Genomic DNA, 9,894 nt, shown 5'->3' with positions numbered 1-9,894 from the left:
TGCTGGGCTCGGTGCCTGCACCGTGAATCCACTGCTCCTGGAGGCCATTTTTCCCCCTTTTTGTTGCCCTAGTTGTTGCAGCCTCGTTGTGGTTATTATTGCCATTGTTGACGTTGCTTTGTTGTTGGATAGGACAGAGAGAAATGGAGAGAGGAGGGGAAGACAGAGAGAGTGGGGGAGAGAAAGACAGACACCTGCAGACCTGCTTCACCGCCTGTGAAGCGACTCCCCTGCAGGTGGGGAGCCGGGGGCTCGAACCGGGATCCTTACGCCGGTCTTTGTGCTTTGCGCCACGTGCGCTTAACCCACTGCGCCACCGCCCGACTCCCTATTTATTTATTTTTAATGGCAGAGGGACACAGTGAGAAAAATACACAGTAACCAGAGCACTGCTCAGCTCTGATTTACGGTGCTGGGGATTGAACTTTGAGCCTCAGGGATGAAAGTCTTTTGCATAACCATTACACTGTCTCCTCAGTCCCACATCAGCCGGTCTTTTAATGGGTGTTAAGACTATTTCCAACTTGTCAGTAAAAATGAATGCTGCATTGAACACCTTTGTTTATATCTTTGCAATCTTTTACACAGTTTTTTTTTTTTTTCCTCAAGAACAAATTCTTGGAAGTAAAATTGTTACTTCAAAGGTAGACAAATTGAAGTTTTTGTTGCATCTTAAAGCTCTGGAAACAGACACGGTGAAGTATCTTATCTAAGGTCACACAAGAACTACATGAAAAGTCAGTACCAGAATGCAGGTTTCCTGTTCGTTTTTCGTTGTTGTTTCTTTGCTTTGTTTTGAATCTTCTACTGTTGGGGATGGGGCTCAAACATAGGAAACCCACACTCTACCACCAAGTTCTACCCTTAGCAGTTTTCTTTTCTTCTTTCTTTCTTTTTTTTGTTTTTAAATAAAATTTGTTAGAATTGCTTCTCATGGGTGCCGGGCAGTGATGCACCTGCTTAAGCACAAGTTACACTCAAGACCCCGTTCCCCACCTGCAGGGGGAAAGCTTTGTAAGTGGTGAAGCAGGGCTGCAGGTGTCTCTCTCTCCCTATCTCCCCCTTCCCTCTCAATTTCTGGCTGTCTCTACCCAATAAATAATAATTTTAAAAAATTGCTTCTCAGTTCATACTAGTTTATAAGCTAATGGCTAGCCTATGAGACTTAAAAAAAATGGAATGTGCAAACTGTTGGCATTATGTACCTTAAATCATTCTTACAACAAGTTTACAGTATCAGTTTCTTTTATTTTTAATTTCCTCCCCTTTATCAATATCTGGGGTAGGGATGCTGAATAATTTTTCTATGAACTGAAACTATTTACGAGCCCCATTAGCATTATGAGTTACACAAATTAGTTATTATTTTTTTGTATTTCTTTAATTTTTTAAAAAATTTATTACTGGATAAAGAGAAAAATTCGAAAGGAGCAAATAGGAAGAGAGACAGAGACATCTGCAGCTCTCATTCACCACTGGTGAATCTTTCCCTGCAGGTGGGGACCAGAGGTTTGAACCTGGATCCTTGTGCACTGTAATGTATGTGCTTAACCAGGTGCGCCACCGCTTGGTCCCGTTACTTATTATTTGTACTGAGGTACAATTTTATTGTTTTATGTATTTAACTATGAAGCTGAATCTCTTAAATGATCAACTTCAATGCTCTTTCTCATTTTTTTCTCTGCTCCCTTTTTTTCATTAATTCAAGTAAGTATTAAAGATTAGATAGGGGAGTCGGGCTGTAGCGCAGCGGGTTAAGTGCAGGTGGCGCAAAGCACAAGGACCAGCATAAGGATCCCAGTTCGAACCCCGGCTCCCCACCTGCAGGGGAGTCGCATCACAAGCGGAGAAGCAGGTCTGCAGGTGTCTGTCTTTCTCTCCCCCCCTCTGTCTTCCCCTCCTTTCTCCATTTCTCTCTGTCCTATCCAACAACGACATCAATGGTGACTACAACAATAAAACAGCAAGGGCAACAAAAGGGAATAAATAAATCATTTTAAAAAAATTAAAAAAAAAAAGATTAGATAGATTACCAGAGCTGGAGAGTTTCTGTGGTACACTGTGTGACGTCACGCGGTGTATTTTTCTTTTCTTTTAAAAAATATTTATTTATTCTCTTTTGTTGCCCTTGTTATTTCATTGTTGTAGCTGTTATTGTTGATGCCGTTGTTGGATAGGACAGAGAGAAATGGAGAGAGGAGGGGAAGACAGAGAGGGGGAGAGAAAGACAGACACCTGCAGACCTGCTTCACCGCCTGTGATGTGACTCCCCTGCAGGTGGGGAGCCGGGGGCTCGAACCAGGATCCTTGCGCTTTGTGCCATGTGTGCTTAACCCCTGCGCTACTGCCTGACTCCCGCGGTGTATTTTTCTAGCCTATCATTCCAGGAGCCCATTTTTGCTCTGGCTCGTCATTGTAAAACTAACATTTGAGACAAGGCCTTCTAGTATATAGGCAACATTACAGGCATATGCGGATATCTTGCTTATCAGTTGGGACATTTAGTATCCACTAACAAGTCCTACACGACCCAAATCAAGTGGATCTGGTAAACTGGTTCAGATTAACAGACTTTGAGACAAGTCGGATTATGCCAGGTGGCCTAGGTAACAATTTTGGAGCACTCAATGATTGCCTAGTAGCACTGAAAGTGAATTCACGGTAGAGTACCTGAATGTCACTCGGTACAATATTTAAAAAGCATAAGAGGAAAGAATATATATTTAGTTAAGCATTTACGGCAAGAATAGACAAAGAAAACAAAGGGAAAATTTATGCCGAAAGGGCAACCCAATCCTTGCTTTCCACCTGCACAAAACTCCACTCAGGTTAGACAGAAGTTTTTCCACCATTTTCCAAAACGACGCTGGATGCATGGAGTTAGAAAATGGTCAGACGATGTCCGCAGTATTCAAATCCACGCTGGAGAAACTCTCCGGCCTCGAGAACCTCGGTATAGATTTTCATCTTTCTGCGGCCTCCCGCTGCTCTCAGGCCTGCAAAAGGGAAGAGCCTTTCAGCCCACAGTGGGCAACCTGCGAGCCCGCCCCGCCCCGTTAGCCCCGCCCCTTAAGCACTTCCGCTACCCTCCCGGGCTTCACAATTCCTCCTCTCATTGGCCAGTGACCTGCCAGGGGTTGGCAGGAAGTGCGTCAGGCTCTGTGCTCACTTCCGGCCAGGGAACGCGCGGGTTGATTCGTCCTTGCTCAGCCGCGGGTGCTCGCAGCTCGGAAATGGCGGGTAAGTTCCCGGGAAAAGTTTACCTAGGGGAGGGGGCAGGCCGGCCTGGGAAGGAACATTGAGACGGTGGTGACAGTCCTCGCTTGGAACTTTCAGGCACTAGCCTGGGTGCCAGAAGGCCTGCTTCAGCCTGAAAGCGCGGAACTTCCAGTCCAGCACCTTGGCTTTTACGGTTCGCGCCCCCGCCCCCAACTGTCTGGGGGTTGTGTTCCTTCTGCGAAGAAATCGGCTCCAAGCGGGGGTGTAAGAGGTCGCAGAAACCTTCGCGGTCTGAGCTAGCGTAGGTGTCAGATACCTGGAGACGTGTTTCTCCTCCAGATCTTTTTGCCCACGGCTGCCTCAGCTGCCCCGCGCGGGTCATGTTCCCGCCAGCTGGTTTCAGTGCCCAGATCCGCCTCCTGCTCTTCCTCGCCCGCTTCCCCACTCCACTCGGACTTGCACTAGGACTCTCTCACTTGACTCTTGGTTTACCTCTGAATTGCCTCCTTCATCTCTTCACACATGACTGTTTGGTGCATCTATCTATATTTCCTTTGAAAAAAAGAGGTTATTGAATCCTTCCTTCATCGAAATTCTATCTTAGGGCGCGTCTACTATCATTCTCATGTGTTCGATTCTTTCCCCCTTTTTGGGCTTCTCTAGTTTGCAATATCTAATAACTTACTTGCTATTATTTTGTGAGTGAGTGTATCATGACTTTTGATGAGCGTATGTGCTTTATGCAATTTCCGATCTTTTGAAGTGATTAATAGCTTTTTATCATTTCCCACTGCCTTCATAGTACTTTCCAGGCATTTTTATAAATGTAAGAGGTAGGTAGACAAGCTATAACATGAGCTTTACAGATGTTTAAGGAAGGAACTGTTTACCAGATAAGAGGCTGTTGGGTTTTGTAGCTAGTTTGATAATTAGCTTTTTTTTTTTTGTAGCTAGTTTGATAAGATCGACACATTCAAGAATTACATCTAAATTCAAATGTCCAGCACTTCGTCGTTGGTTCGTAGCCTTCTAGCAGCTAGTTTCTTTCCATATAGCATCTGAACCTTTGAATATGAAGTAGAACTAGTGAAATGTGCTTATCTTATATTTTGGGGGATTAAGCTAATTAATGTGTGGCTTCATAAATTAAAATTTTGTTACTTAGCTTATATGTGCATTCACAAAAGTGGGATTATATATAAATTCGTCTTTTATTTCAACCTCACAGATTAGATGAGCGATGTGAAGTATTATGTTCTAGTTCACACATCTAGTAAGTAAATGGTGGAACCTGGATTTGAATGCATACGATCTGATCTGACTCCAAGTCATTCAGCCTTAAGTGTTTCCCATAGTGTGTGTGTGTGTGTATGTGTGTGTATTAACCACTTGAAGATATTGATATGACATTGTACCCATTCTTTCTGCTCATGACACCCCCCCACCCGACTTTTCACTAACATTTATGTCCATGTTGTCAGAACATTTCTTGTTACCTTTATTTAAACATTTCTCATGGTAATAATTTCTTTCATTGTCAACTATATGTGGAAACCACATTGTAATAAAATCATTGTATCAGGAGGTGGGCGGTAGCGCAGTGGGTTAAGTGCACGTGGCGCAAAGCGCAAGGACCGGCATACGGATCCCAGTTCGAGCCCCCGGCTCCCCATTTGCAGGGGAGTCGCTTCACAGGTGGTGAAGCAGGTCTGCAGGTGTCTTATCTTTCTCTTCCCTTCTCTGTCTTCCCCTCCTCTCTCCATTTCTCTCTGTCCTATCCAACAACAACAACATCAGTAGTAACAATAATAACTACAACAACAATAAAAAAGCAACAAGGGCAACAAAAGAGAAAATAAATATAAAATTAAAAAAAAATCTTTTGGAGTAGGGCACCAAAATAAAAATCTCTGGGTGGATGTTTGGCTTTATTGGGGGGGGGAAGGGGGTGGATGGGATGGGACACAGTCTTTTGGTGGTGGGAAGGGTGTTTATGTACACTCCAAAAGAAAAGAAAAAAAATTGTATCATTCCAGTAGTCCATAATTTATAAATTTTTGCAAATAGTAACAAAATTATTACAGTGAAAGTTTTCTTCATTTCTTTTCCTCATTCTAGAGGTAACCAGTTTCTGGTGTTTCTTTCTTAAGATAATTGGCACATTCTCAGTGATAGTATTTTTTGTCTTTATTCTACCAAATACTCTTGGTAGAATTTTTCCAGTGCTAGCAATAAAATTTTATTGCAATTATCAAAGGATATTCTCAGTTTGTTTCTTAGTAGAACAGACATCCTTTTGTATTTCTTTTTATAAGCTACTTGGCTATAATCCTAGCAGGTAACTTGTATGAGTGCTAAATGTTTGGAAGTGTCAGTAGTCTGTTGTGTTAATTTTCAGATTTGTGTAAAGCAGGCATAGTTCACAAGTCTACTTTAAAAGTGGTGATATTTGTGTTTTGTAATGAAGCAGTCATATATTCATTGTATTTATTCAGAATAATGTCAAGGATGATTGCTACTTTTTGATCTACTGACATGTTTCAGATATTAACCTTTATTTCATTTCTGACATGAAGTTTGTAGATTTGAATACTTCAACCACTTTCAACTAGACCTTTTAAAAATCTTTTCTTCTAGGATTTGGTGCCATGGAGAAATTTTTGGTTGAGTATAAGAGTGCAGTGGAGAAGAAACTGGCTGAGTACAAATGTAACACCAACACAGCAATTGAATTAAAATTAGGTACGCATACCATTTCTAAGTGATACAGATGCTATGTGTGAATAGATGTCAATTCCTTGTATACTTAAAGTAGACGTTTGTGTAGATCTATAGGTTCGTGTCTATTGAAGATTCAGATTTTACTCAGTCTTAATTTATGTCAAGAAGTAGATGGGTATTTGAGAGGTGGCAGAATTTACATATGTACAGTGTGGCAAAAAGTAACATTAAGTGATCACAGTCTCTTCAGAATACTGTTTTTTTTTGCTTAAAAATAATAGACAGTCATGCTGCTGACAATATGGAATAACAGATATTGCTGATTCAGACGTAAAATGGTGCAGCTATCAATAATTTGGAAACAACTATTGGCTGGTTCTTTAAAGATTAAACATCAATGTAGTCTCAGTGATTCTACTTATAGAAATTCTACATAGAGAAATAAGAATGTATGTCTGTGCAAAAACTTATATGTCGATGTTCATAGCAGTGTAGCTCATGATAGCCAAAAAAAAAAAAAAAGGGAAATAATCCAGATGGTGGATACATATCCACTGGTAAATGCATAACAGGGATGGGAAATGTGTGTCTGCAGTGGGTATATATGTGCGTGCATCTGTCCCCACATATGTGTGATTGAGTACTCTTTGTAACAGGGATGGGAAATGTGTGTCTGCAGTGGGTATATATGTGCGTGCATCTGTCCCCACATATGTGTGATTGAGTACTCTTTGTAACAGGGATGGGAAATGTGTGTCTGCAGCGGGTATATATGTGCGTGCATCTGTCCCCACATATGTGTGATAGAGTACTCTTTGGCAACAAGAAGACATTATAGTTTATCACATGCTACAAGATAGGTAGGTGACCACCAAAAGCGTTCTCAGGTGACAAAAACCAGATAATAGAATAACCCCACATACTACATGATTTCATTTGAATGAAATGTTTGAAAAAGGCAAGTAAAAAAAAAGAAAATTGATTAGTGACTCCCAGGAGCTGAGGCTGTGAACAGATTACAAATGGGTGGTATTTCCTGCTTCTTCATTACAAAGATAAGACTATTCTAGATTTGTTTTCTTGTGTATGTATTTTTTTTAAAGTAGGTTCCTATCATAAGATGTTTTCCCAATTATTATTAATGAATTGGATAGAGACAAATTGAGAGGGAAGGGGGAGAAAGACACCTGCACTCATGAAGCTTCCCCCCTGCAGCAGGTGGTGACCTGGTGTTGAACCTGGGTCCTTGTACACTGTGACACCCCCCCACACACATCCTTGTACACTGTGACACCCCCCCACACACATACACTCCTCCCTCTTTTTTCCTTTTACACAGGAGTGCTGCTCATCTCTAACTTAAGGTGGTCCTGGGGAGTGAACCTAGAACTTTGCAGTCTCAGGCATGAGAGTCTCTTTACGTAACCATTATGCCATCTACCCCCATGTAACACAGATGTTTTACTGAATATGCTACTGACCAGGTTGCTTTTAATTATATAGGGCCAGGAGATAGTTTGCCGGTTAGGGCATGTGCTTTGCATTGTGTTTGGCCCAGGTTTGATCTCCCGCACCATTTGGGAGGTGCCATGCACGAGGGAAGCTCCGCTGCTGTGGTGTTTCTCCCTCTGTCTAAATGAAAAAGTGGCCCAGACTGTGAAATCATATCTGCAAATATAAATAAATAAATGTAAGCTAGTTATGTAATAGTGTTAAGTACAAAGGTAAACTGAAGCAAAGATCAAACTTTAAAAAAATAAGTTTATTGGGAATATCAGAAGAATTCCAGTTTGGCACATGCAAACTATAGCAAGCTACAGGCCAACCTGTGGAGGGTTTCAAGTTGGCAGTATTAATGGTCAGGGAATATAGGGAGGTATGAGTTTAGCTAGACAAATGGAGGCCAGCCCTGCAAATTCCCAGAGCATATAAAATCTGCCTGTCATATAAACAAAAACCAGTATAGCTGACGTGACAAAACCAACCCAACTTGGGTCATCTCTGGTACGCCTCTGGAAAGTTTTCTAGAAATTAAACATAAGAAATCAGTCTCTCAGTTTTTATTTACTATTTTAAAATCAGTTTTTATTTATTTATTTAAAATGTATTTTATTTATTCATTTTCCCTTTTTGTTGCCCTTTTTATTGTTGTAATTATTATTGTTGTTGTTATTGATGTCTTCATTGCTGGATAGGACAGAAAGAAATGGAGACAGGAGGGGAAAACAGAGGGAGAGAGAAAGATAGACACCTGCAGACCTGCTTCACTGTTTGTGAAGTGACACCCCTGCAGGTGGGGAGCTTAGGGATCCTTATGCTGTTGTTGTGCTTAACTCGCTGTGCTACCGCCCAACTCCCAGTCTCTCAGTTTTTATCAGCCTTTTATTTAGTGATGAGAGAGAGGAGGGAGAACAGAACCAGAGTACACCAATCACTGTGGCATATGCAGTGCTGGGGATCATAATCCAGACTTTACGTTTTCAAATTTGATGCTCAGGTCATTGTTCTGCTTCTCTTTGTTTCTGAAAACACATGTGAGACTTTCCATTTTGTATTCTCTAGTTAGATTTTATATTTAAATTCTTTCACAATAGTGTATCAGATTCATTCACTTATTTCCTATTGGGAAATTTTTAAAAAAATATATTTATTTATTCCCTTTTGTTGTCCTTGTTGTTTTATTGTTGTAGTTATTATTATTATTGTCATCGTTGGATAGGACATAGAGAAATGGAGAAAGGAGGGGAAGACAGACGGGGAGAGAAAGACATCTGCAGACCTGCTTCACCACCTGTGAAGCGACTCCCCTGCAGGTGGGGAGCTAGGGCTTGAACCGGGATCCTTACTCCGGTCCTTGCGCTTAACCCGCTGCGCTACAGCCCGACTCCCCCTATTGGGAAATTTTTAGCTTGCTTCTCTTGCTATTAAATAATAATTCTCCAATAAATATTGTCGTGTATATACTTAACCATTTGTATGACTGATAAACTGTGACCAGAAATTGGAAGGCTAGATCAGAGATTATCAATTTCAGTACTATTGGTTAGATAGTTCTTTGTTGTAGGGGCTGCCCTAGCACTGTTGACTATTTAGCATCCCTAAGCTCTACTCGCTAGGCACCATTACCATTACCATTTTCCTCTAGTTGCTACAATAAAAAATGCTTTCAGCCATTGCCAGGTATCTCTTGAGGGTTGTTGAGTATAAAGTTGTCCCTTTTTGAGGACCATTATGCTAGATCAGAAGTAGAGGAATATATTCTTTTATTATTATTATTTTATTTTACTATTGGAAACAGAGAGAAATTGAGAGGGTGAGAGACAGAGAGACACCCACAGCCCTGCTTCACTCATGTAGCTTTTCCCCTGCAGATAGGGACCGGGACCTTAAACCTGTGTCTTTACACATTGTAATGTGTGCGCTTAACCAGGTGTGCCACCATCTGGCCCCTGAGGAATATATTCTACCTTTGTAGCTATTGCCAAATGGGCTTCCAAAAATGTACCCTCACACCAGGATTTTGTACCCTAGCTAATATTGTATATTATTTAAAAAAAGAAAAAAAGAAAAACCTTGTGGTCTGGGAGGTGGCACAGTGGGTAAAGCATTGGACTCTCAAGCATGAAGTCCTGAGTTCAATCCCTGGCAGCACATGTACCAGAGTGATATCTGGTTCTGTCTCTCTCTCTTCCTCTCCTTCTCATTGATAAATAAATAAATAAATAAATAAAATAAAAAAGAAAAACCTGCACTTCCCATTAGTGAAAAGTGGCTTTTGTTTTAGTTTTTGTTCTGTAATTAGTAGAGAGAGTAAATACTCTTCTTTTTTTTTTTTCCTCCAGGGTTATTGCTGGGCTCAGTGCCTGCAACATGAATCCACCGCATCTGTGGCCATTTTTTACCCCTTTTTGTTGCCCTTGTTGTAACCTCGTTGTGGTTATTATTATTGCCATT

At 41.1% G+C, this 9,894-nt stretch overlaps 1 protein-coding gene across 2 annotated transcripts in view; it reads left to right on the top strand.

Annotated features, from left to right (window-relative positions):
* The first annotated feature begins 3,169 nt into the window (after window positions 1–3,169).
* HAT1 (histone acetyltransferase 1) overlaps window positions 3,170–9,894 on the top strand; it is a 48,758-nt gene continuing 42,033 nt past the window's right edge. The window contains exons 1-2 of one of the 2 annotated variants that reach the window (XM_007537801.2): window positions 3,170–3,240; window positions 5,857–5,961. In XM_007537801.2, coding sequence (XP_007537863.1) covers window positions 3,234–3,240; window positions 5,857–5,961 — 112 coding nt within the window. In that variant the 5' untranslated portion in view covers window positions 3,170–3,233. Of the gene's footprint in view, window positions 3,241–3,392; window positions 3,521–5,856; window positions 5,962–9,894 lie in introns of those variants that run through there. The other variant, XM_060177716.1, reaches the window with a different exon arrangement.

This window comes from Erinaceus europaeus, chromosome 18, assembly GCF_950295315.1.
Source record: "Erinaceus europaeus chromosome 18, mEriEur2.1, whole genome shotgun sequence".
NCBI classification, from domain to species: Eukaryota; Metazoa; Chordata; class Mammalia; order Eulipotyphla; family Erinaceidae; genus Erinaceus; species Erinaceus europaeus.
The sequence above is the reverse complement of the archived record's forward strand: the minus strand, read 5'-3'. Positions and strand labels throughout refer to the sequence as shown.